Genomic DNA, 24,869 nt, shown 5'->3' on the forward strand with positions numbered 1-24,869 from the left:
TCACTGCCGCGCGAAACGCGACGTGCGCGCACGCGGTCAAAGACCCTTCTCCTTCCCGGAGAGGGCGACCCCAAGTCCGGCAGAGCAGGGAGCACAGCCGGGGAAAAGCCGAGCCCCGCCTCCTCGCCCTGAGAAGGCGCCGGCGCACTAAACTTTTTTTCACGCGCTTGGTCCAGCTCGGGTGGCGCGTATGCGCACGCGCCAATTGCGCCTGTTGGGAAGAAGTCACGTGGCAGCCGCCGCAAAAGCCTTCCCTTTCACCGCCCCTGGGGCTTGAGAGAAAACAGTGACGTATTTCCGTTTCCGCTGCCTCTTCCTTTTCCGGTCCTCGAGGAAGGTGCATCGGCAGGGACTTCGGCTCCAACCCGCGGGTGTGGGAAGCGACAACAGTCATGGCGATGTTTGAGCAGATGAGAGCGAACGTGGGCAAGTTGCTCAAGGGGATCGACAGGTCTGAGCCCGGTCGGAGGGAGCGCTGCTGGCCGAACGGGGTGGAAGAATTTCTGGAGACAGCAAGGGGTAGTCAGAATGCTGGGCTTGCCCTGGCGTGGGATTTCTCCATCATCCTGGAGGAGATGTTTAAGGAAACAGCATTGCAAAGACTTAGAGCCAAGAGATAGCCTTGCCGACCTCTCAGCCTCCCTCTTTAATTGCCTTACGTCCTCTCAGCGCCTCAGTTTCCTCTTTGCCTGCTCCTCAGCCTCTCACTGTGCCTCTTCATCTCTTCCTTCTTTCCCCCTCATGTCATTCATCCAACATATGTTCACTAAAATCTACTGTCGATGCTGGGCAATGCTGGGGATCAGAGGTGACCAAGACAGCTGTAGGCCGTGCTTTCATGGAGTTCTCAGTTCAGAGTCCAGGCAAACTGACAATAGACAGTGATAGTTGGGAGCAGTCAGGGCTGGGACGGGGGAAGCTAGGAAGGAGAGGCTGGGGCTAGACGGGGGTGGGGGCCTGGGGAGAGGAGGAAAGGGTGGGCGGTAAAGATGTCCAGGCGGTCAGGTATACAGGCTGCAATGACTGAGTGGAGTCTGGGGAGGCATCCTAGGCGTCAGACCCAGGGCTGTGATGGAGTTCAGGGCGTAGGCTCAGGTCTGGGATGTGGATAAATTTTATTAGAGTTCATAGAGCTGATTCAAGACTTAGGTAGAGCAAGTGGCCAATGCCATATTTAAAACGAAGGGGGGGAGGAGCAGGTTACTGTCCCCCTACCCTCCCAATAAAGTGACTGGCTGCATCTCCTGTCTCCTCTCCGCTCACCCATCTTGACTCTCCTCTAGGTACAACCCTGAGAATCTGGCCACCCTGGAACGCTATGTGGAGACACAGGCCAAGGAGAATGCCTATGATCTGGAAGCCAACCTGGCTGTTCTGAAGCTGTGAGTGTTTGCCTCCAACCCCACCCCCATGCCAGGGGCTAGCAGGGTGCGACTCCCCACAGCGGGTGGGGCGGGAGTTGGGCATAGCTTGCAGGGTGTGGCTTCTGTTGGTGTGCAAGACTAGGAAGTCAAGGAAGGTAGGGCAGGAGGAGGGATGGTTTTTTAAAAAATTATGAATTACAAATCACCTATAGACTAGTACGTAAAACACACACAGTCAGCTTTCCGTGTCCGTGGGTTCAACTGACTGAAGATCGAAACTATTTCCCCCAAAATGTGATGTTACTGCTAATGTGTACTGTGTACGAGGTGTGATCAAACAGTACGGTGGATTTTTAAATTAAAAAAAAATTATTATAGTAAAAGATGCAATGCCATTAATCCCCCTCAAAATACTCCCCTTTGCTTCAAACGCACTTATCCCATCGTTCTTGCCACTTTCTGAAGCGGTTCTGGAAGTCCTCTTTCATGAGTGTCTTTCGTTGCACTGTCGCGGCTGCCTCGATGTCCTGAATCATTTTGACTTTGGGGAAGTGCCAGAAGTCGCATGGGGACCGATCCAGTTAGTAAGGTGGATGAGGACACAGCGTAATGTTTCTATTTGACAGAAATTGCCGTACCAGAAGTGATGTGTGACACGGAGCGTTGTCATTGTAGAGGATGATATATGACACACTTTAAAACACACCTTCTTTCAACCATAGCTCACACTGGACTGACTGCACCGAACAAGTTGAAACTGGTCACACACTGTTACTAAGGTTTGACCCGCCGCTTCCCATATTGAAGATCCCCGCCTTTCCATTGGGTGGCACTCGGCAGCAGTATTCACTGTATTTTGTGATCACAACGGGAAGGCTTCGTGTCACACATCGCTGCTGGTATGGCATTTTCTGTCAAAAACACTACGGTGTCCTCATCTACCTGATTCACTGGACCTGGCACCGTGCGACTTCTGACTCTTCCCCAAAGTCAAAATGACCATGAAAAGTAAACGTTTTGAATCGATTCAGGACATCAAGGCAGCCAGACAGCGCAACTTAAAAACACTCACAAAAGAGGACTTCCAGAACTGCTTCAGAAAGTGGCAAGAACGACGGGGTAAGTGTGTTTGAAGGAAGGGGGAGTCCTTTGAGGGGGATTAGGGGTAAGTGTGTTTGAAGGAAGGGGTGTCCTTTGAGGGGGATTAATGGCAATGTGTCTTGAGTAATTTTTTTTTTCATTTAAACAGTCATCATATTTTTTGATCACACCTTGTTGTTTGGCCTACGATGTTTACACCTGTATTGAACACATATAGGCTTTTTTTCTTGTCATTATTCTCTAAACGATATAGTGTAACTATTACTTACAAAACATTTACATTGTATTGGGTATTGTAAGTAGTCTAGAGATGGTTTAAGTGTGTGGGAGGATGTGTGAAGCTTATATGTAAATGTTATGTCATTTTATATAAGGGACTTGAGTGTGGATTTTGGTAGGCACAGGGGCTCCTGGAACCAACTCCCATGGATACTGAGGGATTGTATGTAGTTTAACAAGTAATTATAAATGAGTAACCCATGTGATCACCATCCGTACTGCAAAACTGAGGGTTGCCCCAGGCCCTTTGCTGCATAGGTTTTGTGCTGCCGCTCCCACCACTTATGCTCTCGTGGCCTGGCCTTGTGTGAGTTTACCACACATATATGCATCTCGAGTAGCGTAGCTCAGGTTTGCCTGCTTTGATACAAGTGTAGTCCCACAGCACTAATTCTCCTTCTTCTGGCATCTTCCCCTCAGCTCTGCGTCTGTGAGATCCACCCATTTTCCATGTGGCAACAGTGTGCTTGTCATTGCTGTATAGTGTTCCACTGTGTGACTGTGTCCAAACTATCAGTTCTGTTGACGGATGTTTGGGTTCTTCCCTCTTAAATTCACACAGTACTCGCTGTGTAATTTGTACAGATTCATAGCTTCTGTTTTGATCTCTGTAAAATGGCGATAACAACGCTTGTATTTGTGGGGTTGTGTAGAATGTTACTGATGATAACTGCTGCGTAGTGAGTGCTCACCATGTAGCTGCTGTGCTCTAAGCTTTGTATATATTAAGTGCTCACCATGTAGCTGCTGTGCTCTAAGCTTTGTATATATTAATTCACACAGATGCTGTATTGGGAAGGTAGGTGTGGTTGTCACTGTCCCTTTTTGCAAGGGAGGAAACTGACATATAGAGAATTTAAAATACGTAGTTCACGGTCACTCAGCCAGGAAGTTTAAACCCAGGCAGTCTGGCTCCAGAGCCTTAACCACTACTCCAGGCTGCTATTTGTGTACTCATTTTTTTGTGAATCACTTAACAGTGTCTGACTCACCGGGTGGTTGTAAGGATTAGCTGTCCCTGTGCACAGAGCAGGAAAATAGGGTCGGATCAGGGAGGTTAAGGTCACTTAACCAGAGAGTGCTGTGCTTGGGATTGGAGCCCAGGCATGTCCAGCTCCCAGGGTCTAGGCCAAAGCAGTGCACGTAACGTGCCTGGCACCTGGCGAGGCTCTGGGACGTGGAGATGCCACTCCTGCTATGTGTCTTGTTTCCCTTCTCAGGTACCAGTTCAACCCAGCGTTCTTTCAGACCACAGTTACCGCCCAGATCCTGCTAAAGGCCCTCACCAACCTGCCCCACACCGACTTCACACTGTGCAAGTGCATGATCGACCAGGCACATGTATCCTTCCAGCTCTCAGGCCTGGGTGTATGCGGGGCGGTGGGGGACGGGGCAAGGGAGGTGTACTCCTAGGGAAGGCGTCTGCGAGTTTAGCCACAAACACTGAGTACCTACCTGCTCTTGGTGTGGCCTGGTGCTGGGTGGAGCTGGTGTCCTATGGTGCCTGAAACAGCCCCACCCTTACAGAGTTCACAGTCCAGTGGGGGAGACAGGTCCCTTGTCACTGACAGCCTGGAGTCAGGGCTTGGAGGTACGGGGGCCAGAGGGGGCCCCTGCCTGGATGTTAGGGAACACTTCCTGGAGGAGGGGCCATCTGTAAGATGAGTTGTTAAGTGAAACGCTAGAGAAGAGTGATCCAGGCAGAAAGAACAATATGTAGGGAGGCCTGGAGGAAAAGAAGAGCTCAGTGCTCTTTTAGAGGCCACAGAAGTTCAGCATAAGCTGTGTCACAGGTTTCAAAGGGGAATTTGATCAGACTCAGGGCACTGGGGAGCCAGAGAAGACTTTAAAGCTGCAGAGACATGGAGGTACTTAGGCTTTAGGAAGATTCCCATGAGGGTTCCTAGCTGAGTAAAGACAACCAGGCAAGAGGCAGGGGGGGCTGGGGGCTGGAGGCTGGGCACCAGGCAGGAACTGTGAAGAGATAGATTGTCAGTTAAACTTCATTATATTTAGCTTCAGTGCCTATGTGACACAGTGCTGGCCTTTAATGAAAAAAATCAGTGAATTGATTCCCACCCCCGCCCCCTGTCCCAACTGCTTTTTCTTTTTCTTTTTTTTTTGTGGCTGACCAGAAAGTAGCAAAATCCTCCGTAGCGTAACCCTTGGCCAGGTGAGCCTCCAGCCTTTTTTTAATCACTTGAGAAACTTGGCAGAGTCCTCTATGCTGGGCCCTATGCTTGTAGAGCTCACAATCCCAAGGGTGTCACACATACCTGCCCGTTAGTGGCTAAGGTGAGAAACGGCCGCTTACTGAGCCTGCTCTGCCAGGTGTGTCCATGCGAGTGCCTGCCTTCTGAGAGATTGTCCCCCTTTCCCAGGGGTCTCTTCTGGTGGCTTTAAAAAAAAATAGGCATATGATAACGCTGTTAAAAGTACAAAGAAGTGTACAGTGAAAAAAACAAGGCTTCCTCCTTCTCATATCCCAGAGCCACCCTGCTCCCCTCCCAGGAGGCAACAGTTGTTTACAACTCTTGGGGACCTTTCCACAGATACCCTATAGACGCATAGGTACAGCTGTTTGTGTTTATATACATACATGTCCCCCACCCAAATGGTAGGCTGTTATGCACATTGTTTTGTATATTGTTTTGTATATTTGTATATGTCTTGCTTTTTTCATATTACAGTGTCTTGTCACATTCTCCACATCAGTTCTATATGAGTTGGCTCAATCTCTGTGGGTGGGCCATTATTGATCTAATTGTCCCCATCGTTGGATTGTTAGGTTGTCTGTCACCTTTTGCCGTTACAACTCATGCTGCAGGGAATAGAAAGAGGTGGAAGGGGAGGTCTGGTCTAGGACTCTGCTTCCACAGCCATCTGCCCTTAGCGCTTCCTCCTCCAGCAAGAAGAACGACCAATCCGACAGATTTTGTACCTCGGAGACCTGCTGGAGACCTGCCACTTCCAGGCCTTCTGGGTAACTTCCCTTGCGTCCCTGGGCAGGGTGGGTGACTGAGCCATATGGAGCAAACTGCTAAAAGTCAGGACCGAACACATTGATTGGCTGCCTGGCCAGGGGACCGGCTGTGCCTGTTTTCCTAGGTCTTTAGGTCTTTGCCATCAGTGGCGATGGGTCCCGTGCTCAGCACTTTGCAAATGTGAGCTCACGGAATCGTCATCCTCACACACAGCCAGGACTCGTAGGTCATCTGCCCACAGGGCTCAGGCTGACACATGCTTCCTTCCAGCAAAATCCTCCATCTCCTGAACGCTTTCCTTTTCTTGCTCTAACTGGAGCCTGGTCCTCCACTTCTGCAGCTTCCCAAGCGAGAGCCACTGCCTTCGACTCGTCTGCAGCAATAACTGTCCCTTCCTCGGGCTGTGAATGTCAAATGTTTCCACCCTCTGACCACTTCCTCCTAGCTTCCCAGTGCACCCCGTGAGGTCTGCAGCCCGACATTCCTCTGTTCTGCTTCCTCCTTTAGCATAAGTTGCGTGTCCCCCCACTACACACACGCACGCACACACACACACACCCTCCCCCCCCCCCCCCCCCCCCGTATCTGAGAAGATCAGTGAAGCGGGAGGAAGGACCATCCAGAGCCCATGACATCCATGGTCCTCGGCCCCTCCTGGCTTCCCTCTCTTGTTTATTCTGTCCCCGCTCTCCTGGCCAGCTTTTCACACCTTCGCCCCTGCCCCCTTCCTTCTCACCTCAGCTTATGATCTGGCTTCTTCTTTTGTGGGAAAATAGAACAGCCAAAGCAGAACTCGCACATGTCCCTGCTTCAGCCCTGACACCCATCACAGCTGACCGAGCACTTCTCTGTTCTAGTGGACGCGTGGTCCCTCCTCCCATCTCAGGCACCCCTTCTCTGCTGCACTGACCCCTTCCCTCACACCCACTCAGTGGCGTCACCACAGCTTTTCTCCCTATTGCCTCGTAACAGCAAATGTGGTCTTCCGGGATTATTTCTGTCACCACAGAATATGTCTACCCTGGAGTTAGTTCTAGCCTGAAAAGGAGAGCTCTCCCTGACTTCCACGTTCCCACCAGCTCTGGCTCCTGCCTCTTTTCTTTGCTCCCCTTTACAGCGACGCTCCTGGTCAGGGGACCCACTGTCCCCGTTTGCCCAGGTCTTGCCTGGTTTTAAAACTGGAAGTATCACGTGCCAGGAAACCCCTCAGTCTCAGGCACGTCGGGACTGCGGGTCACCTTGCTCCTGGACAGGCTGCCTGTACTCACTCCCCCCTGCTCCCTTGAAGTCCCTCCACTCGGGTTTTTGTACCCACCCTCTGCCCACCTCCCCCCGGAGCCCAACACAAACACTCCGTGAAACGGCTCTTGTGACATCAAGATCCAGTGGGCTGTTCTCGGGCGCCATCTTCTCTGTCCTGCCAGCCCCTCTGACAGGCGGTCACCCACTCCTCCCTCAGAGCCTCCGGCGCTTGGCTTCCAGGACTCCTCCTCCTGGCTTTCCTCCCATCTCATTGTCCTGGTGGCGTCTTCACCTCCCTCACTAATGTTGGAGGGAGCCCTTGCTGAGAAGGTGACATTTGAGCAGAAACCTGAAGGAGGTGAGGGTGCTAGCCGTGGGCGAGGAGAGTTCCAGACACAAGCAGTCAGCGCAAAGGCCCTGAGGTGGGCGGCTGTCTGGTGTGATGGTGGAACAACGAGGAGGCCCCTGTGCTGGAGTGAGGGGATGAGTGGGAGGAGGTGAGGGCACAGAGGGAACGGGTGGGTCCTGTGGGGCCTCATGGGCCCTGGTAGGACACAATAGGCCTTTTATCTGGGTGAGACAGGAGCAAAGAGGATGGTTGAGGGCGGTTAACTAATCTGTATCTGTCCCCTCTCTTGGGACTGGGACCTGTCTTCCAGATTCAAACCCCCGCTCTTTCCTGGGGCGCATCACGTAGCTGTTCTGAGCCTTGGTTTCTTCATCTCTAAAATGGGCATGAAAACATAACTTACATCATAGGGTAGCACACAGAAGCATGGTTGGTGTGTGGGATGAACGTTCAAGCGTTAGCTTCTGTTAATATCAGCATTCTTGATATTATTAACATATTGTCAACACTGTCATTCCTTTCACAGCAAGCCCTGGATGAAAACATGGACCTCTTGGAAGGTATAACTGGCTTTGAAGATTCTGTCCGGAAATGTAAGTCCGTCTCTGAGCCTGGGCTCCCAGTGGGGGAGGGGTAGAGAAGGGCAGTAGGGTCCAGGGAAGCAGCTCTTTACCACCTTTGTCCCTGATCTCCACAGTCATCTGCCATGTCGTGGGCATCACTTACCAGCACATTGATCGCTGGCTGCTGGCCGAGATGCTCGGGGACCTGACGGGTAAGGCTCTCGCTGGGTACCCAGTGCCAGTCTCGGAGGTTGGGGCTGGTTAGGGCAGTGGGCCTCAGCCAGCTCCTCTGGTGAACCCTCACTGCTCACCTGGTCCCAGCCGAGGGAGGAAACAAGGGGTCAGTATAAGACATGTCCTTCCTTGGGGGCGATCTATGACATTCATTCACTTATTCTGTGTAAATTACTGAGTGCCTACTCTGTGCCAGATACTGTTCTAGGCCCTGGGGACACGGCACTGCGCAAAACCGAATGGCTCGGATTTATTCTCATGGAGGTAGCATCACAGATGACAGATTAAGATGATGTACGTGTCCAGTGGCGATTCATGCAAAGCGGCTTATAGAGCTGGGCAGGGAATGAGGCGGGCAGCCTGAGGGCAGAGCAACCATGAGGATCCTCAGGCAGGAGATGGCCTTTCCCCTGTCCCCTGTCGCGTTCACACAGAGGCTGGAGCAGGGCGTGTGGGCTGGGGGGAGGGGTGACAGATCTCCAGATACTGCAAAGCTGCTGAGGATTTGATCTTGGGTGATGTGGAGCCATGGAAGGGTTCTGAGCAGGGAGGGACATGATCAGAGCTACGGTTTTACAAGAGCCCTCCAAAAAGAAAAAAAAGTGTCCATTTGCTCATTTTTGCAAAAAGAAACACAGAAAGGAGTATTTTAAAAAACTTAAGGAAAATGGAGCAGAGGTGGGGGGTGATGAGAACAGGAAGGTGGGTTGGGGGTGAGATTTCTCTGCATACCTTAGATAGTTTTGCCTTTTGATCCAGGTAGTTTTTTGGGGTTGTTTTTGTTTTTTTGTTTGTTTAGTGGAAGCTAACTTTTGGACACTTTGTGTCAGGCACTATACTAAGTGTTTTACAGCAGATATTTTACATTGTTAAAAGTGAAATTAAGTAAAAAGGGGTTGGAGGAACCCTTAGAATTGAATGTGAAAAAAAGCAGATGACTTTGTATCAAATAGTTACACAGAAAATAATTATTTCAAGAAACAGTACACCCTCTGGCCCTACGTCCTTGGTGGCATACTTTCTAAGGGCAAAAAAGAACTGCAAAGAAATTCTCAAACCTGTCATAGGCTTATTGTTAATGGTAATGAGGACATCATGATTTTGAAACCATTTCATGGAGGTTGTGGGAGAAAGGAGATAAGTAAATACACTGCTGCTATTAGGAACCAAGATTTGTACTGGGAGAGAAAAGGGGTAGATAGAAAAAGAATAAAAGAAGCTAAGACAAAAGCTCTGTCTGTGATGGTAAGGATGAGAAAGCCAAAAGGCTCCCCCTGGTGGCCGTTTGGAGAATGAACTGTAGAAGTGCAGGGCTGTCACAGGGACACCCACAATCTGGCTGCTGCTACTGTCCAGACAGAAGATAACTGCTGGCTTCTGAAGCAGCTGGGCACAGAGGGCGCCCTGGCCTTTGGCTTCCAGGCTCCCTGGTACTGTGGGATCAGGGTGACCGAAGTCCCTGTGCTGCCTGTGTCTCCTGCAGACAGCCAACTAAAGGTGTGGATGAGCAAGTATGGCTGGAGCGCTGATGAGTCGGGCCAGATCTTCATCTGTAGCCAGGAAGAGAGCATTAAGCCCAAGAACATCGTGGAGAAGATCGACTTTGACAGTGAGTGATTGCCCAAGGCCTTAGGCTGTGGGGCAAGGGGGTGTCGTTCCACAGAGACCAGGGCTGGGGCCCCCCAGGACCATGGTAGATATGTTCTGGTTCAGGGCTAGGAAATTTGCATCTACCAGACTCCACCAACTTCTCCTGTCACAGGGCTGCCACCGGGAGGAACAATGGGGGTGCTGGATGTCTTCCCCTGGAACTTCCACACCCTGTGTCCTGCCCTGCAGCGCTCAGTTAGACTTCTTAGGGTCTAAGGGGGCCTTGCGGGGTCTCCCCACACCCTTAGTGGTCCCAGGAGCTCTGTCCCATAGTCTTTATCCTTGGGGTTCCTGAGCCTCAGCCCTGCCATCTGCTAAAATGCAGAAGAACGCCAGAAAGTGCACGCTGTGGAGTTGGGTTAGCTGTTTGGGGATTCAGGTTCTCTGCTTCATAGCTGTGTGCTTTTGAGCAAATAGTTTTACTGCTCTGTGCCTCCATTTTCTCATCTAAAAAGTGGGGCAGACAGCACCAGTAATTATGACAAACACTAGTTCTTTACATTTAAGTCATTTGGTCCTCACATCACCCTGCAAGGTAGGTGCCATTAAAGATACTTGTTGGTACAGCACAGCTTCTCAGTACAAACGAGTTCATTGGGTGCTTAATTAAGGAACGAGATTGAGTGGGCAGTCGTCTCCATACTCGGGGACTGTGACCCTCACTCTAAGTGAGATGTGCCCATTGTGTTGGGGTTCTGTGTGAGAGTTCACTGGGGTGAAGGGTTCTTCACTGAGGAGATACAAGGCCAGCACTCTTGTGTCTTGCAAATAGTACGTGTTGTTTGTTACGATAGGAATGAATACCTCTCAACACAATGCCAGGCATTGTTCTGAGCCTGGCATTTAATCCTAGGATCCTGTAGGTTAGATGTCTCATACCCATGGGGAAACTGATCCTGCCTGGTACGTGGCAGAGCTGGTATTTGAACCTAGGCCTCCTTGCTACAGAGTCCAGGCTTTTAACTGCTTCTCCGAACTGCCTTCGTGGTGGTGACTAGGGCCCAGGAGGGGGCTGTTACCTGCCTCTAAAGAATTGTGGGTGCTGTCCTTCGTTGGTGGCTGGAGGTTCATCTCCCATTCTTCCCACAGTGACTCTGGTCCCTCCTTCTCTTCTCAACAGGTGTGTCCAGCATCATGGCCTCCTCCCAGTAACTTTGCAGGCGTTTAATAAAGCTTTGTTGACTTAGCCTTGCTGTCTCCTCTTCATTGGCTTCCTGTCTCTGCCCCTCACCCACCAGAGGGAGCCCAGGAGCAGCCCTCTGCTGACCCTACTGCTGGGGCCCCCCAAGAGCAGGGCTTCCACCTCCTTTCTTCCCTTGGACTTTCTCCCCTGCTGCCCTGCTGGGCCTCAGCAGCGGACCTTTTATTCTCACCTTCTGGACCTTCCATTCTCACCTTCTGGACCTGTCGCATCACCAGTGCAGGGCAGGCGTTGGTGGTGAGTCAGCAAGGAGGAGGGTGTGCCTGGGACAGGAGCCCAGCCCTGCAGCAGGCTCTAGCTTGGGCCCTTCCGCCCTCGTGGAAAACGTAACTGAACAGGAGCAGTGTGCCTTCCTCGTGACGGGAGGCACACCTTTGCCCCTGGGCCTCACGGATCAGGCACTAGTGGCCCAGGGCAGTGACTGTAGGGGGAGGGGCAGGATTCTGGCTGCTGCTCAACCTCTTCCTCAGTTTCCTTAGAAGGGGAGAATGGTGTACCCTTGCCAGAGGGGGGAGGATTTCATGAGCTCTTGCCAGTAAAGATCTCTGACCAGGTCCCAGCCTGTTTTTGGCGCTTAGAAAACCGGAGTCATTGTTATTTTCAGACTCAGTCTGTCCGCAAGGCTGCAGACTAGTCCCTAGCACTATTCTGTTTGGAGAGACTACAAGAAAATTTGTATTTGCAACCAGGACGTGCTTCCCCAGCCCCAGCCCCAACCCCAGCCTATGCCTGCTAGGAATGCCTAGCGCATGTCCCTTGATCCTTAGCTGGGTTGGTTATCTGTGCCATTTTACACACGAGGTATTTATTCCAAGCATTCTGGCAGAGGGACCTTGGACACATCTTCCCCTCTATGCCTGTTATCTGCAGGAAGCGGGTGGGGAGAACAGTGACTGCCTTGGGGGAAAATGGAGGAAATGAAATCCCATGATAGGTGCACAGCGATTGGTGTGGACCCGCAGCTGCCCCTGAGGGAGCTCTTCGTTCTATGACAGTGGCTTTGCCTATGGAGAGGGCAGTGGCAGTGCCCGAGCTCCCAGCCCTGCCAAACGTCCCTGGTTGTTCTGCACTCACACCCCTTCTCTGGGCACGGACTTGGGGAGCCAGGGCAGGGCAGGGTACTCTTTGCCCTGGGATCCAGACCTGAGCAGGAGCCAGGATAGGGTGTGTCCAAATCCTGGGGACACAGTGTGCTTCTGTAGCTCAGGACTCAGAAGGCAGCTCTAAGGGGGATAGCAAGAGGGAAGACAGAGGCCACAACCGATTTGATTGTGTTGTTATTAAAAGACACCTCTTCGGTGGGGGCACAACTCCCACTCACCCACTTGGTAGGTGCCCTTGTGTAGGATTCAATCTGCACAACTGGCCATGGCCACTCTGCAGGGAAGAGGAAATGACCTGTATCTCCTCTGGAAGCCATGTCGCGTCATGCTTGGCTGACCTGCTTTTGCTTCAGGGGTATCATCCTTTGAGCAGCTAAGAGGCCCAGCTCTGGAGAACCTGAGTTCACACCCCAGCCTAGTGGCCTTTGGGCTTCTTAGCCCAGGCGTACAGCTGTGAGTGCCCACTTCAGTAGTTGCTGTGAGTTAATGCACGTGAAGACTTCAGAGCACCTTGGTACGCTGTAATAGATCATGAACTTGTCGCCTGTCTTGCTCAGGCTCGTGGCTGCTGTTTCAGCTGCTTCCATAGTCACCCCTGGATATCCTAGTTATCTGTTCCCAACCTTGGGAGGACACAACCCTCTCCTTTGTTTCGCCGAAGTAGCATTAATAATGGGTAGCAATAATGGGATGCAGCACTTACTCAGTTCAGACCGCAGTCTTGATATTTTTTTTTTTTTTTTTTAAGATTTAATTGGGGAAGGGGAACAGGACTTTATTGGGGAACAGTGTATACTTCTGGGACTTTTCCAAGTCAAGTTGTCCTTTCAGTCTTAGTTGTGGAGGGCACAGCTCAGCTCCAGGTCCAGTTGCTGTTAGTTGCAGGGGGTGCAGCCCACCACCCTTTGCAGGAGTCGAACCAGCAACCTTGTGGTTGAGAGCCCGCACTTCAACCAGCTGAGCCATCTGGCCACCTGGTAGCTCAGCGGCAGCTCATTGATCTTTCTAGTTGCGGGGGGCGCAGCTCGCTGGCCCATGTGGGAATCAAACTGGCAGCCCTGTTGCCCAGAGCTCGCACTCTAACCAACTGAGCCTCCCATCTGCCCCCAGTCTGGGGAATTTTAAGAAGTGTGGAAATGGTGAACCTAAAGCTAGGGCCCATCGGCCATACCCCTTCACTTAGAGCCCCTTCTGGTCTCTTCCTGCCCCCGCTGAGCCCCTGCCCTGCTATCCCTTGACCCTCAATAGACAGCAGCTATTATTACAGCACTGTCCATGCATGGCCACTGGGAAGTGACGTCAAAGCTGACGAAAGGAGTACTTGATTTAAACCTCATTGCCTAGGACCATCCGCTTTGTCTCTGAGCCATAGGTCTGGGAGGTTTCTCAGTGTCCACTGGGAGCAGGCAGGGAGGGGCAGATGGCCCATCGCCGGAGGGCCTTTCCCTGCTGACCAGGCCCAGCACAAGAGCCTTGGGTTTGTTCGCCAAGTCAGGCAGGAAGAGGCTGCCTGCTGCAGCCCAGTTTTGGAAACTGCCAACACTCCTGGGTCTTTGGCCAGGTCTTGGCATCCTCTAGGGAAATGGGCTACTGCCCAGGCCTGGCCCCTTCCTTTGCTTGCCATTGGATCCCTTCCAGGGCCTTTAAGAGAGGTGGGAAGAGGTCCTTGCAGCTCCCATACCTGGAGGAACCATGTCTTCTAATCTCCATCCCCAGTAGTTGACTGACACAATCCCTTCCTTTCACACTGTCAGCCAGTTCCTGCTCTGGTCTAACTCAAACCCTTACCTTCTTACTTTCCCTGACAACCATTCCCTTCAAGTCCTTCCCTGAATTCAATAAAGATTTTCCCACTCCCCTGTTGCTCAGTTCCAAAACCTAGAAGATGTCTTGAGTTTTGATTCTTACCTCTTTTTCATCCGTGCCTTCCACCCACCCCCAATCAAAGTCGTGACAGCCATGTCCGCTTCATTGCCCCAAATCCTCCCCCTGCCCTTGCTCCACAGCTCTCTTCGCCAAGACCCTGGTGCTGTCACCCTTATCTGGACCATTGTAGCAGCCTCCTCAATGGTCTCGTGCTCACTCCACCTTCTATAGTCTGTTCCCCATGTGTGGGCAGGGGGACCCTGTGAACAGCTGAATCAGCTCCCAGCCCTGCTTAAAATCCTCCCTTAACTTCCCATTGCACTTAGAAAAAAATTCATCATATGTCAATCTTATTTTAATAAAAACTTCAAATTTCTCACTGTGGTTTTAAGTACGTTCATTCATTCACCTAGGGTTTATTAAGCTTCTGTCTTGTGCCAGACGCTGCTTCAGAGACTAGGGATACAGCAAAGACCAAAACAAAGATCCCCACCCTCATGGGCTGACATTCTTGGGAAGGAGACCGATAAATACAATACATCCATCAATCATGTAATATGGTACATGGTGACCAATACTTTGGGAAAAAATAAAGCAGGGAAGGTGTGGTAGTCAGGGAAGTTCTCATTGAGGAGGTGATGTTGCCGCAGAGACCTACAGGAGAGGCGGCTGTGAGCCCTGGGGATTCAGTATCTGGAGAACGTGATCCAGGCAGTGGTAACAAGGTATCACCAAGTACAAAGGCCCTGAAGCTGGAACATGCCTGGTGTGTTCCAGAAACAGGAAGGACGCCTTCAGCGTGGCAGGAGCTCAGAGAGCAAGGGGCAGAGTGGGAGGAGAGCTGGGAGAGGAAATGGGGACCAGGACAATCAGGATGTAGAAGACCTGTGGGTCTGGCAGATGCCAAATGAGTCAGTTGTTTCAAAAGTGGGGCTGGGCTGGGCCAGGGCAGGGGAGACTCCTTCTGCAGCCTTTCCTCCTTTTCTTGACTTTGACTTGTCTCGGAGTGTAGTGCCACGGGAGGGTTGTGGGCATATGAGAGAGAGACTTGATTTGACTTGGGTGTTCACAGGCTCCCTCTGGCTTCCTGCGGGAAAGAGGGGACAGAGGGAGCAGGCAGCCTGGTAAGGAGGCTGCTGCGGTGGTCTAAGCTAAGACAAGGTGTAGGGGGCATGGGGTCAGGTTGGGGCCACCGGGGCAGGGGAAAGTGGGTAGATTCTATATATACTGTGAAGATGTAACTAACAGAATTTCCTGAAGAACTGGATGTGGGGTGTGAAGACAAAGAGGAGTGAAGGATGACTGCAAGGTTTGTTGCCTGTGCAGCTGGAGGGATGGGGGCATCATTCACTGAGATGGGAATTCCTGTGGGGTGATCAGGAGCTCAGCTTTACGTATTTAAATTTGAGATGCCCATTAATGTGGCAATGTCATTTGTCTGTATTTGCTTATTTTTTGTTACCTCCCTCACCCCCATATTAGCCACTTGAGAACTAATCACACTTATCGCGCTCAGCATTATATCCTCTGCGCCCAACAACAGTGTCTGCCATACAATATGTGCTCAGTGAATGTCGAATGAATGAAGATAGACTTTAAGTCCAAAAAATCCTCTACTTCCCCAGGCAGCAAATATGTATTCCAATTTACCTAATTCCGATATCCATTTCGTGAATTGTTCAGGTCTTTGTTCAAATGTTCTCAGCTCATGCTTGATTTTTCTCAATTTATCTCCGGCATATACTATATACATCCTAAAATTTTGTTGTCTCCCTTCACTGGAACGTAGTTCCATGAAGGCAAGGATTTTTGTCTATCTTGTTTAATGCCAATGCGTAAAACATGGTTTGGTACACAGTAGGCGTTTAATAAATATTTGTTGAATTTATGGAGCTGAATGGGACTACATTCCACGCCTGAGCAGGTTAAGGCCTGATGGCGAGACCCACCTTATGAATCATTCATCATCCTGGCCCCGCCCACACGCAGAGGACGCGCGCGCTCACGCGGCAGAGGGAGCGCGGCTCGTACACGAAGCGAAGGAACGGCGGGGGAAGTGGACTCTGCGCAGGCGCCGAGCTCCCTGAGAGCCGGCTGTCTCCGAGCCTTTCTGGGTTGGAGGCGCGCGAACGAGGGAGGGCGGCGGCGGCGGCGCGGTGCGCAGGCGCGGCGAGTAGTGCGCAGGCGCGGGCGGAGGGCGGGCTGAAGCAGCTGAAGCGGCGGCGGCGTCGGCGGCGGCAGCTCGGGCAGAGGGGCGGGAGTTGAGGCGGGAGCAGACGGGCTGGTGGGCGAGCGAGAGGCGGCGGAATGGTGGACTACCACGCGGCGAACCAGTCGTACCAGTACGGCCCCAGCAGCGGGGGCAATGGCGCCGGCGGCGGGGGTAGCATGGGCGACTACATGGCCCAGGAGGACGACTGGGACCGGGACCTGCTGCTGGACCCGGCCTGGGAGAAGCAGCAGCGCAAGGTGCGCGGCCCGCGGGCCGGACGGGCTGGAGGGGGGCTTCCCAAGGGAGGCTGGGGGCGGGGAAGGGGGTTGGAAGTCCTGAAAGGGAGTTGGAAGGTCTGGGATGGGCGGGGGTCCTGGGAGGGAATTGGCGGGTCTGGGAAAGGGTTTGGAGTCCTGAAAAGGAATTCCAGAACTTGAACAAGGAATTGGGAGTCTGAAAAAATAATCGGCGGCTGAGTATGGAATATGGAAGTCTAAATGAAGGATTCGGGGATCCCGATGAAGGAATTGGAGGGTCTGGGCGGGGACTTGGGGGAACAGAGGAGATGGTTGGAGAATCTAAAATGGAATTGGGGTCTGAGGAAGGACTGGGATGGGTTGGTATGCTGAGAGAAACGGGGGAGCCTGGAATTTGTGGGTCAGGACAGAATTAGGGTTCCGGGAAGTCTGAAGAGGAGCTGGAGGATGGAGGGGGTTATTTGGAATACAGAAAGGTCTGAAGAGGATTGGAATTGTGGGAGCTGCAGGGTGGGGGGAGTTCTAAAGGAGATGAAGATTCTGGAAGTCTGAAATGAAGTGGGGCTAGTGAGGAAGGGATTGTGGAATCTGGAGGATAGTGGGAGGACTAGGAGACTGGGAAGACGAAAGGAGGAAAGAAGTGGGTGTGCAAGGACATGGGGCTCGGGGTGTGAGGATGGGTAGGGGTGCGGGGGAGGTCTGGGAGTAGGGACCTGAAGGGAGAAGTCAGAGGCCTGTAAATACGAAGTTTTTGAAGGAGAGGAGATTTATTTGGGATGCCCCGTTCGAAAGGGAAGATAAGGAGGAATAAGAGGAATGGATGAGGGACGCAGAGGCGGAAGGGGGTACAGAGAGAATTTGGAGTGTTTTGAGGAGGCTTTCTGAAGAACTGATAGAAGGTTGAAAAACACAGCAAAGGGTTGGAGGAGCCGCAGGGAAAAGTCTGGAAAAGGTGAAAATGGTGGGAGGGAACGTGAGCCGGAATGGCACATAGTGGGAGGGTGGTTTAGTTTAGGAAAATGAAAGTCTCATTAGGAAGGGAGTGTGTGAGGGATAGACTGAGAAAGGTGGTTTTTAGTTAGTTTGTTTGTTTGTTTTGTGGGCGGTACTGCTTCTGGAGATGCAGTCCCCGACTGCAAGTGGGTCTGTGTTGTGAAGGGAGAAAAAGTTGTTTTGGGAGGAAGAAGTGAGAGTGTCCAGGAAGCATTGTGTCTCGGGGGTTAGGAGGTGAAGAGCTTCTATAGCAGGATCTGTTTTCAGGTGGCACTCTGGGATGTGGAAGCAATTTAGGGGAGACCCACAGTAGTGGAAGGGAGATCAAAAGGAGCGGGAGGCCCAGAGACGGGGTCATGTGTGTTGGGGAGGGGAGCCCCGAGCTGATCTAAGAGGGTTGGAGTGTTTCCAGGAACAGCTGAGGAGTGTGTGGAGTGGGTCTGTGTGGGAGCCGGTCATTTAAAGGTGGTGTATGCGAAGAGGGTGGGAAGTCCTTGAAGGCAGAGGCATTTCATGTGTTCTGGAGAGCTGACTTTTCTTCCCAGACTGGTTACTCATCAGCTCTGTGGTCTTGAGCAAGATCCTGGAGCTCGCGGTGCCGTCTGTCATCTGTGATTCTACAAAAGTGGACGTGTGTGGTGTTGGGACTTCAGGAGCGTGGGCTTGGTGGAGCTTTTTCAGGAACATGGGGGCAGACTCAAGGGATCGGAGCTGAGGAAAGAGAGTGGAGAGTGACTGGAAGCTTCTGGAGGGTGTGAGTTGCTGCTCTGGGGCCCAGTGCCGGCAGGCCAGTAAGGAGGGGAAAGTGGAAAGGAGCAGCTGTGCCAAGTTGTCCCTGGGGTGGGGCCTGGCATAACCTTCGGTAAATTGCCAGCCTCTGCTTGAATTTCCTCATCAGTGGGGGGTGGCGCATTGGTGGTGGATTGGCGTGGAGTCCTTATCCGTTGCCCCACCCACCTCAGGGTGAGCAGGTTGAGATTATCGGACATAGAAATGATTTCTGTGTGGACGGAGATGTACGTAATCTGCAGTCTGAACAGTAATTTATTACCTGAGGCAGTGCTGGGTTGAAAAAGGTTCAGAGTTGCCAAGAGACATGGAAAGTTGGGAGGGGAACAGGGGGCCGTGGAGTTGTTTCGGAGAATGTCTGGGATCTGTCTTCTCCAGCTCCAGGTGCTTGAGCCCTTGACCCCTTTTCCTCAGGTGGTAGGAGTGGGGGACCTCCCTTCTCCTCCCTTCCTGTCTTCTGCCGCACCCCAAGTGACTCCTTTTGCCAGCTCATTTCTACTCCCTTCTGGGAGTCAGGGTGTGTGCTCCTCTGTGGTTAGTCTCCCTTGCACACAGGGTGAGGCTGGGGCACCATCCAGGCGCTGGGTGGCAACCAGGGCTCACCGGAATCCCGAAGTCTTGCTGCTGTGTTTCCTTCTTCCTCCTCCCTTCCTCAAGGACCAGGCAAGGTTGAGCGAAAGGGTGGCTCCCAGCATGCTCTAATACCAGTGCTTTAAGGCCAGATTCCAGTATGTCCTGCTTTATACCTACTGTAGCAAATATTTGCACTTAAATGTTCTTTGGGGAAAAATACTGCTTCACTGCCGTGCACTTTCCTACTGTTACAAGGTAGGGATCCCTTATAAAATGGGGAAGGAGTAATGGAAAGAAATATATACACAAGTTTGTAGTGTTCTCTCCCTTCTGAGAGGAACCCTCACCCTCACCCCCAAACAGGCTGGCTTCTACATTGCAGTGTTGCTTTAGTAAATGACACATTGCTCTTCTTGCCTCTTCAAGGCTGAGCCTCTGGGCATGGGGACAGTGGCAGTCCTGTGAGTTTCCTGTGCATACTCACTCTAAAAATCTATATCTAGGACAGCTGTAGGCTCTTAAAGCACGTGGAGGTGAATTCTTTTAGAAATTAAGCAAGGGTTGGCCCAAGTGAGGGGGTGTGAAGCCTTTACCTTTCCTCTGACTTCTAGGGACCTCTGTGACCAAGGCATTCCCTAATACATAGGTTATGTGACAGTTCTGACATGGGAAGACCCTAAGTGTTCTTCTGGGGGTTTGGGGTCTGGATTTGGAGCAAGTTCTCAAGCAATTACAATTCTGGGCCACAGTTCCCTCTCCCCAGTGTCTGAAAGGGGCTTGGGTAGCCTCACCACCCCCTGCTCTCCTGGACAGCTGCTCTAGAACTCTCCTCACAGCAAGAGGGAATGCCTCCTGATTGCTAAACTTGCCTGTTCATTGAAACATCACTGCTTGCAGGGCCTCAGTGTTTTCGACTCTGACCTTTGGCTCCCGTATGTTAGGTGTGAGTTAATTATTTGAAAGTTCTATGGTGTTTTGTTTTTCTCTAAGTAGGTTTTTTTTTTTTTTTTTTTAAAAGGCTGATGATGGAGGCCCCAAAGTAGCCATCTGTTATTTTGTTCCATTACTCTAATTGCTTGCTTCTTAGGATCTGGCTAAGACTAACAGGTCCTGAGCAGTTTTCCAAATTGAATAACGTACTTACAAAAAAACGAAACACAACAACAACTACCACCAAAGTCAATTGTCATCTAGAAATAAGACTAGTGAGGGGGGCAGGTATACTCTGCCCTCTTGGGAGACGGGTGAGGGGAGCTGTTCAGCCGCTATCACTCTATTTCCCTTCTCCCCAATGTGTTTTATAACCTGACGACTGCAGAAGAGTTGAGGTGTGGGAGTAGAGCACCCCTTGTATTCACTCACACTCGTTCAGTTGAGAGCCGCGATCCGATTGGTGCCATGGAGTGGTGCCTGCTGCTTCATCTAATCGTCCGCAGTCCAGGCTGCGGGCCCGGGATTGCCCTCTGCCTTTTGAAACACCCTCCCTGGTTGCAGTGAGACCAGCAAGGAGGCTACTTTGGCAGCAGGGAGCTGACTCACTCTCCAGTTGGAACTGGTGCTAAATGGTTTCATTTAATAAATAGCAGCTGATTGCCTGGCCTCGAGTGGGCGAGTGGGCTGCCTTGTGGGGAAAGTTTGGTGGAAGTGTTGGAGGAAAACAACCCAGGAAATGAGGGTGGTGTTTTAATATCCAGCTGCTGCTGCCGTTAACCTCCTGAGATGTAGTCGGGGAGCCGTGCACTCTCAGAATGTCCTCTTCATCGGATGTCAGGGCAGCAGGGACAAGTCTGGCTTCCAGTCTTGAGCCTCTGGGTTGGGGAGTTCTGCCATCTACACATATACTCCAGTCGTGGCAGACTTGAGCCAGACAGCGCCCATTTTCCGAGTTAACGGAGTGAGTGGTACAAGTTATCTGGCAGGGCTATTTAGCAGATGACTGCATTGAGAATGGAGCCAAAAAAGAATTGATTTGCGAAGGCTCAAGGAGTTTCTGAGACTGTTGAGATGAACACTTTCGGCTATTACTGTATTGATTTACAGTGTGCTGGGACTTGTACAAGCCTTTGACCAGATCTAAGGGTTGTTCTTAAAAAAAAAAAACACACAAAAAAACGATTCCCTTGATGCTTTTATTTTGGGAGTGAGGGGAGGTGGAGCAGGGAAGGGCAAAAATAATTAGCAAATGGCTGTCTTCAAGTTTTCTGAATAGCTAAACTGTCAACATGTTTATCTCTTCCCTGACATTTAGGATATTCTAGATCACTGTTTTCCCCAACTTTATCCCTATTTCCTCCACTTAGCGATGTCCATGTTCTCATCAGTCACATTAGTTCTCTTTCCTCAGTTTCCTTCCGCTGCCTTTATTTATGTATTTATTTTACTGAACAACAAAAGCACTCCTGTTACCTTCAGTCCTCCTTCCCCCCTTTTCTTTTTTCATGGAAATAGGAGGCAAGTGATAGCAAGTTGGTAATTCAATGGCAGTGGTAACTGAAACACTGACCTACTAAAAGGTAGGCGGAAGTTTCTACGTGGGCAGATGCAGAGCCTGTCATCCATGGAGGTTTGAAAGAAGCCTTTATGTCATGGGTGGTTTGAGTGTCCTTTAGGATGAGTTTAAACTGAAACATCAAAGGGCAGTTATAAGGAAACTTAGTTTTACAGTGTTGGCAGTCTAGGCGCCAGAATTTGTTATAGTGTCTGCAAGTGGCACAGGTAACACTTGGCTTTTCTTTAAGGTTTGTGAGTAACATTTTAGTTACTGTCCCAGGTATCAAGGAGCTTAAGGTTCAGTGAGTCAAGAGAAACCGAATCATTTAAAATTCCAGCCTCTGTTCGAAGAGTGATCTTATTGGGGTGCGGGGGGGGGGGGAGATTGACTGGCTGGGAGTCTCGAGAAGGATCCCGCCTCCTCTAGAATGTGAAATCTTTGCATACATTTAGCAGGCAAGAGCGTCCTGACCTCAGTGCTTAGAAAGTTCTGTCCAAGTATTGGTCTCCCTGGGGTTACAAAAATCCCTGAGACATTGGCCCTGGTGGTGTGCCTTTTTTGGTTGTGTTGTTCTTTCAAGTCCTCCCCCATCCCCTTTCCCTCATAAACAACAGATGCCTGAACTTGGAATGTCTGTGGAATGTCTTTAAAAGCTGGTTGGTGTAACTTGGTTGCCGAGGCCAGTGGTCTTTTTCTTAGATGTAGTTTATTGAAGTGTTATCTAAAAGTGAGTGGATCGAGCTTACTTGAGATTTGCTATTTGCCACCTGTTTCTGTGCTGCCTCCTGCCTTCCTGGGATGAGCCTCATTCCTCTTCCCCCTGCAAGAGTGAGAGACCATCCCGTGTTTCTGGAAGGGACAGTGGTTCCCTGGTTAGAGCAGTCCCTCTGCCCTGGTCAGCAGACCTCTTAAACTTCAGTCATCTGTGATTTTCCATACCTACTTTTCCTTTTACGTACGTAATAACTTTTCTTTAAGTCAATTTGTCTTTTGTAACTTAAATTTTAAAGGAAACGTTATATGAGTATGGTAAACAGAAAACCTAGCTTTTCTGGCCATAAATAGAAGGAAACCTGGAAAATAAACAGGCTGAAAACAATGATGGTGCTGAATTCTAGCTACTGTGTTTCCCCAAAAATAAAACCAGGTCTTATATTAATTTTTGCTCCAAAAGACACATTAGGGTGTATGTTCAGGGGATGTCTTATTTTTTCACGTACAACAATCTACGTTTATTCAAATACAGTGATGTCATCTTCTTCTGGAACATCGTCATAACATACTAAATGCATCCTTCTGGCTGACAGTCTTAACGGGGGCTTATTTTCGGGGTAGGTCTTATTTTCAGGGAAACATGGTAGGTACTATTCCTGCTGAAGGCTCTGGGCCTGAGGCCTGCTCCCTTTGTTAAAAAGGAGAGTGGCAGGTGTTGGTGAGGTGCTAAAGACCCACAGTACCAAGCAGAGACTTCCTTTCTGAAGTGATCAGAAGTTTTACTAGAGAATCAAAGGGAATAACCTTCTCTCTCTGATTCAAGGTTTAATGTAGGATGTGGATAAGCTTAAACTCTCCCATGTGTGCATGCCACACTTGGAGAAAACTTTATCTTGTTGATCTCGTTTGACCTGGGAAATACTCCAGGAATGACGGGGCACAGTGATATACCCGGAACCCCATCTTGCCTGCCCCGCCCAGCGTCCCACCACACTGGACTTGAACGGGTCGCTCATGATTGGCTGACACTGGATATATCTTTGCTTCCAAACGTCAGGATTTTTTGATTTTGGGTTTTTAGGAAATCAGGGCCACATGGTAAATGTAAGAACTGTGGGGTTCATCACTTGCACCTCACACAGCTTTTTCTTTTTAAGACTCCAGCTTTCTTACACATCTACACTTCAAGTTTGGCTGCTCCCATGAATAAAGTACACTGCTACCCCATCTGAGTATTTGAATCCTGAATTCTGGAAGGAAAGCAGTGCCCTCCTGCGGAGTTAAGAAAGACTTATTTAAATGTTTTTCTTCCAAATATCAGAGCAGAACAGAGTCTTTGTCTTCCAGTGAAACCATCCACATGGGGCAGAAATAGTTGGAAGTGGCAGTTTCTGCTCTGCAGAGCGCAGTGAAGTCATCTTGGGAAATATCGTTGACCGTGTTGAAACGATTGAATGGGATGCTAGAACACCAGCAATACAATAGCATTTGTGTCTTCAGCTTTGGGTAGGAATAAAGAAGACATTGTGGTTTGTTTTATGCTTTTTAAAGTCCCTCCCCCCAAAGGTGTGGGGCTGAGTGATGTCTGTCACTGGCTTTCTAGTGGGTTTTTCTTTTCATCCCCCCCCCGCCCCCGACCACTGTTGAGAGTGGGTGGAAGCCACAGTCTAGGTAGATGGGAGGCACTGCGGAAGGAAGGCAGGCAGTACGCCTTACTCCGTGTTCTCCACACGTAAAGGAATACATTTCGTTTTTTAATCTTCAAAAAGCCCAAGGTAAAGTGTTTCCATATCTCACCTCCTGAGCAGTAATGACTGATTCCAGCTCTAAGAATGTCTTAATTAGCAGCCATCCAGTGTGGGGCACTACAGGAAGTAATGTAGATGCGTTTCTTTTTTTTGTTTCAATACATGCTTCATTTTGATGGCTGAGAAGGCCAATTTGAGGTTAGGAGAAACATCACAGGAGGAAGTCTGAAAGTGATTCAACAACCAGCCACGCTGTGGAGGTTGCTTGAAGGGAGTGTCGCGCAGGGAACAGCCAACACGTTCGTGCCTTACTATCAGTCTAAACCTGGGGAGGAGGGAAAGGTATTGAGTTGATATTGCCATGGAAACCTAGTTGCTTACTTATTGTTTTGGGGAGTGCCTCCGAGAACCAGAGGCAGTACTAATGGTGGAATGTTGGGCTACTGGGCGGAAATACGATGCTGCCAACTGGTCTCACAGGAAAACACACTCATGCACGGCAGCCATGCTCGGTAGGGCGACCACGGGCCCCTGTTCCCTGCTGCAGGAATCGGCCAGTCCATTGATCGATGAGGGCTGTATATTTGCACATGAGAGGGAGAAGAAAAAGGAGAGTACGCTTTGCGGCTGTGACGGCTGCGACGTGCGCTTTCCCTTCAGGCATTTAGAGTTGGAATCTCAGCTATGTGACTTCTTAATAGCAGGGCAAAATGTGCCTGCATCTTTTGCCTGCTTTCACAAACACTGGCAGAAAGAATTCAAATTTCCAGCAAATCCCAAGCGCATTTCATTCCATGATAAAAATTTTTTTAAAAATCCACATCCTTCCTACCCAACTCGGATAGTAAATAAACCTTTTCCCGATCACTTCCCCCCTTCTTTAAGGAAATTAGTATTTTTACGTTAGACTCAGTGATGAAAATATTAAATGCTTTTACAAAGTCTTCTTTGGCTGTTGCTGGCATGGCTTGTGTGTGGAGGAGTCAATTTTTTGTTTCGTTTTGTTTTTTAATTTTATTAGGCTTGTATGATCTTCCAGTTTTGGCCTCTGAAATAAACTCAGTTTCAGAATTCAAAATGTCTGGAAGCAGCCAACTTGCTAGGCTGGTTCAAGGGCAGTCTGATGAATCAACTCTTCTTACAGGCTGTCTGCTAA

At 50.4% G+C, this 24,869-nt stretch overlaps 2 protein-coding genes across 7 annotated transcripts in view; both read left to right on the top strand.

Moving 5' to 3' along the window:
- The first annotated feature begins 233 nt into the window (after window positions 1-233).
- On the top strand, window positions 234-10,954 carry EIF3K (eukaryotic translation initiation factor 3 subunit K). 2 transcript variants are annotated; one of them, XM_033129339.1, is made up of 8 exons: window positions 234-451; window positions 1,284-1,382; window positions 3,965-4,085; window positions 5,653-5,727; window positions 7,846-7,912; window positions 8,017-8,094; window positions 9,600-9,725; window positions 10,887-10,954. In XM_033129339.1, exons 1-8 carry the CDS (start codon window positions 393-395, stop codon window positions 10,916-10,918), a joined length of 657 nt encoding a protein of 218 aa, XP_032985230.1. In that variant the 5' UTR covers window positions 234-392; the 3' UTR covers window positions 10,919-10,954. The 2 variants fall into 2 exon arrangements, with proteins under 2 accessions (XP_032985230.1, XP_032985231.1); XM_033129340.1 differs by lacking the exon at window positions 8,017-8,094 and having other exon boundaries at window positions 296-451; window positions 10,887-10,953.
- A 5,191-nt stretch (window positions 10,955-16,145) lies between these two features.
- Window positions 16,146-24,869, top strand: part of ACTN4 (actinin alpha 4) — a 70,077-nt gene continuing 61,353 nt past the window's right edge. For 4 of the 5 annotated variants that reach the window (XM_033127256.1, XM_033127251.1, XM_033127253.1 and 1 more), the window contains exon 1: window positions 16,146-16,405. In XM_033127256.1, coding sequence (XP_032983147.1) covers window positions 16,244-16,405 — 162 coding nt within the window. In that variant the 5' untranslated portion in view covers window positions 16,146-16,243. The remainder of the gene's footprint in view (window positions 16,406-24,869) is intronic. The other variant, XM_033127252.1, reaches the window with a different exon arrangement.

This window comes from Rhinolophus ferrumequinum, chromosome 15 (assembly GCF_004115265.2).
Source record: "Rhinolophus ferrumequinum isolate MPI-CBG mRhiFer1 chromosome 15, mRhiFer1_v1.p, whole genome shotgun sequence".
In the NCBI taxonomy this organism is placed as follows: Eukaryota; Metazoa; Chordata; class Mammalia; order Chiroptera; family Rhinolophidae; genus Rhinolophus; species Rhinolophus ferrumequinum.

Bases quoted from the DNA above. Each gene is read 5' to 3' on its own strand.
- EIF3K (XM_033129339.1), top strand. From the start codon at position 393: ATGGCGATGTTTGAGCAGATGAGAGCGAACGTGGGCAAGTTGCTCAAG. The intron at 7,913-8,016 runs GTAAGTCCGTCT...TGATCTCCACAG, and splicing joins TGAAGATTCTGTCCGGAAAT to TCATCTGCCATGTCGTGGGC. The intron at 9,726-10,886 runs GTGAGTGATTGC...TCTTCTCAACAG, and splicing joins GGAGAAGATCGACTTTGACA to GTGTGTCCAGCATCATGGCC.